The 4,047-nt window shown below is 37.4% G+C and overlaps 1 protein-coding gene across 1 annotated transcript; it reads left to right on the top strand.

The window, feature by feature from the left end:
* Positions 1-506: 506 nt before the first annotated feature.
* On the top strand, positions 507-3,782 carry LOC137424259 (uncharacterized). Its single transcript, XM_078773775.1, has 2 exons — positions 507-617; positions 2,353-3,782. Exon 2 carries the CDS (start codon positions 2,394-2,396, stop codon positions 3,624-3,626), a length of 1,233 nt encoding a protein of 410 aa, XP_078629901.1. The 5' UTR covers positions 507-617; positions 2,353-2,393; the 3' UTR covers positions 3,627-3,782.
* Positions 3,783-4,047: the final 265 nt, after the last annotated feature.

Raw genomic sequence — 4,047 nt, 5'->3', positions numbered from 1 at the left:
TCTTTAAAGCAGTCTGCCAGTGCATGTCTCTTCTCACGTAAAAAAAAAAATCAATTTCCGTTTCTAGTTCAATAACTCTTCCGAGAAACTTCCCTCGAGAGATCCAACGGACATGACAGTGGAACAGCAAGACTTGGTGATCTGATCCCATCTCTTCACACACTTTATGGAAAATGCGTGTTTAAAGCCCTGGCCTTGATGAAATTCACAATTTGGAAAGCATTATTGAGAACTACATGGATGTCCGGTTGCAAACGTTGAGTGGCAAGGTTTTCCCGATGTACGAAACAGTGAATTATGATATCAGGGTTTTCTGCTTTAACATGAGTAACAAACCCCAAACGACTTCCCATCATAGATGGAGCTTCGTCAGTGCACACAGCCAAACGATTCAACCAGTCTAGATCATGTTTCTTGAAAAAAATGTTTATCATATTAAAGATGTCTTCTCCAGGGGTGGTACTTGACAGGGCATTGCAGAGAAGAAATTCTTCCAGAATTTCATCTTCTCCTCTGTACCTTACAAAAACCATAAATTGTGCGTCACCTCCAACGTCTACTACTGATTCATCCGTCTGCAACGAAAATTTCCTGCTTTTTTTCAGTGCCACAATCAGGTGAGCCAAAATAGCATCTCAAATGAGATCAATTTGCCATTTGATGCTATTGTCAGAAAGTGGTACCGATTCAATGTTCTTGGCAACATCTTCTCCGCAAACAGTTTTCACCATTGCCACTGCTGCTGGCTTCACCAGCTCCTCTCTAATATTTTAGGCCTTTTTGCATCTTGCAATATACCATGCCACTTCATAGGTAGCCACTACAACACCAAGGAAGCTTTCTCCAGAGAAAAGGCTGAACTCGAGGGAGCAACAATCTGACTTCGTTTTACCTGTTCTTTGTCCTCCCAGTAACTCAGTGGCTTTTTGACAAAGTTTGGATGAACTGAATGCAAATGACACTTCAAATTGTTTTCTTTCATCGATTAATTGACGAGGACTTGCAGGCGTTGTACACACTGAGGTCGGACATTCCCAGATTTTTCTTTCATCTCGGTGAAGCCATATTTCAAAAACTCAGGCATATACAGCAGTTGTGTTTTTCGTTGGGCCATTTTTCCAGTTAAAGACCAGACCTGGAATGAAAAGTTATAAATTATAACATTTTTAGAAAACATTGAAAATTGTTCAAAAAGTTAAAAATAACCAATTGTAAAGTTAATTATTAATAATTATTATATCATTTGACTCCACACACAGTAACATTCATCAAAAACCACACATAAATAAAGACAAGTAAGATGCAGGAAATATTTACTTTGTTTGTAGTAAATAGACCTCAACCTTCAGTAAACATGTGAAAGCACGACTGTCAGATTGGGGACTGTTGACACATGTGAAAATTGAATTTCTTACATGCGAAAAATTGGTTTTCTAGTATGTTATTCAATGATTCAGAATGATAAAGAAATTTTGGCAACAGAATGTCATAAAATAAACTCAAATGACAAAACTAATCTGGAACAGTTATGAATGTATAAAAATCAAACATTTTAAATTTAAATAAAAACATTTAACGAATGAAAACGGTGCATTCGATAATTAAGCTCAAAACACTAAACTATCTGTAATATGGCCATCTGTAATATCGCATTCAGATAAAAGTGCTACTTTACAACAGGCTCCTCGCTGGTCTGCTTGATGCACGAGTATTGGACGTGAACAGACTCTAACATAATTATATTAAGTGTATGTGGATGCTGTTTTATCCAGCAATTACCCAAAACAAACTTGATGGTGACGTCAACGTTTTAATCCGAAATCCCAACACAGCACAGCATGCCCATTAGACCTCCAAACACCCTGTATTTCCTTAGCTCCTCCCACTCTCCAAAACCAACCGTCACTTCCGTTTCCCATACATATAAACTGTAACATGTGAATTCCAAACATAAATTGCATGTGAATTATAACACGTGGATTCCAAACATAATAGATGCTATATTATGCACAACTATTCTACTTTAATTACTATTTCAATAATTCTTAATATTGTGCCAGTGAAGTAACACTTCACTGGCACTTATAACACTAATATTTCATTTTTTGAGACTGTCCCACGACCCTCGTTTGGGTCACGACCATGGGTTTAGGAAACGCTGCTCTAAATTATGAATGTCTTGTGAAAAACGCAAACTTTTGCACAGAACTGTATATTTACATCAATAATAATGTTTACTTTTTTGCAGTGGAACAAATACATATGTACATGTTTGCGAATGTTTGTCAGAATATTACGAGTATTGAACAAAATCAGATTTTTTTTACAGGTCGTGTAATGTTGCTTTTACAGGTGGATCAGTTGAATCTACAAGGGAGACTACACCGACTTTTATGAACAGCATAGACACACGGCCACAGGGTTCGCCAACTGAAACAAACAAGAGGACTTTGTTCAAATGCAACAATACGAATAATGAATTGTTTGCACGTAATAATTTTCACCAGGCTCCCAAAGAAGGGAAAGATGAACTCTCATACAAATGCAAAACTTGTGGAAAATCCTTCAGTCATTCATCGAGCTTTACATCACACCTGCAAAGCCACAATCGTGAGAACCCATACGAATGCACAAGTTGTGGAAAATCATTTCATCAGTCATCCACCCTTACAAGGCACATTCGTATTCATAATGATGAACGCCCATACAAATGCACAAGTTGTGGAAAATCATTTCATCAGTCATCCTCACTTAAAAGGCACATGATAATTCACAGTACTGAACGCCCATACAAATGCACGAGTTGTGGAAAATCCTTTAATCGGCCATCCGCCCTGAAATCACACATGCTAATTCATAATGAAGAAAGCCCATACAAATGCACAAGTTGTGGAAAATCTTTTAAGTGGTCAACCAACCTTAAAACACACATGAGAATTCACAACGGTGAATGCCCATACAAATGCACAAGTTGTGCAAAATCTTTTAATCATCCATCCCAACTTAAAAGGCATATGATTATTCACAACACTGAACGCCTATACAAATGCACAAGTTGTGTAAAATCGTTTCATCAGTCATCCACCCTTAAAAGGCACATGATGATTCACAATGGTGAACTGCTATACAAATGCACAAGTTGTGGAAAATCTTTTAATCATCCATCCCAACTTAAAAGTCACATGCTTATTCATAATGATGAACGCCCATACAAATGCACAACTTGTGGAAAATCATTTCATCGGCCATTCCACCTTAAAAGGCACATGATAATTCATAATGAAGAACGCCCATACAAATGCACAAGTTGTGGAAAATCTTTCAATCGGTCATCCAACCTTAAATCACACATGATAATTCATAAAGAAGAACGGCCATACAAATGCACAAGTTGTGGAAAAGCTTTTCATCGGTCATCCACCCTCAAATCACACATGATAATGCATTATGAAGAAAGCCCATACAAATGCACAAGTTGTGGAAAATCTTTTAAGTGGTCAGGCAACCTTAAATCACACATGATGATTCACAATGATGAACGTGCATACAAATGCACAAGTTGTGGAAAATGTTTTAATCAGTCATCCACCCTTAAAAGGCACATACCAATTCACAACAGAGAATGACGATACAAATGCACAGTTTGCAGAGAATATTTTAAATCGGTCATGCCATTTTAAAAACATGTGGAAATTCACAATGGAGCCCAAGGATATTACCAACAAAGAGAATGTCCATGCAAATACAAAATCTGTGTAAAATCCTTCATTAAATCATGTGAGCTCATGAAACACTTTTTATTTTACGTTTTTATACGTAGTCAAGGCTTATGAAAGAGACAGACGCAGACGAGGAGAAACAATGGGTGTGGGGAGGAATAAGAGGCAGCATGCCATGCATAGGATAGACATGATGGATACAGAAAGGAGTTAATTTATGACTCAGGAAAAGGACTGGGCCCAGAACACAATTGGGAGAAAATCTTTTAATCGTTTGAAAAAATCACCTGATAGAGCAGGTGAAACTTTACTTGAGAAGTCACACAAG

The sequence above is a fragment of the Myxine glutinosa genome, chromosome 3 (assembly GCF_964187855.1).
Source record: "Myxine glutinosa chromosome 3, kmMyxGlut1.1, whole genome shotgun sequence".
Taxonomy (NCBI): Eukaryota; Metazoa; Chordata; class Myxini; order Myxiniformes; family Myxinidae; genus Myxine; species Myxine glutinosa.
The sequence above is the reverse complement of the archived record's forward strand: the minus strand, read 5'-3'. Positions and strand labels throughout refer to the sequence as shown.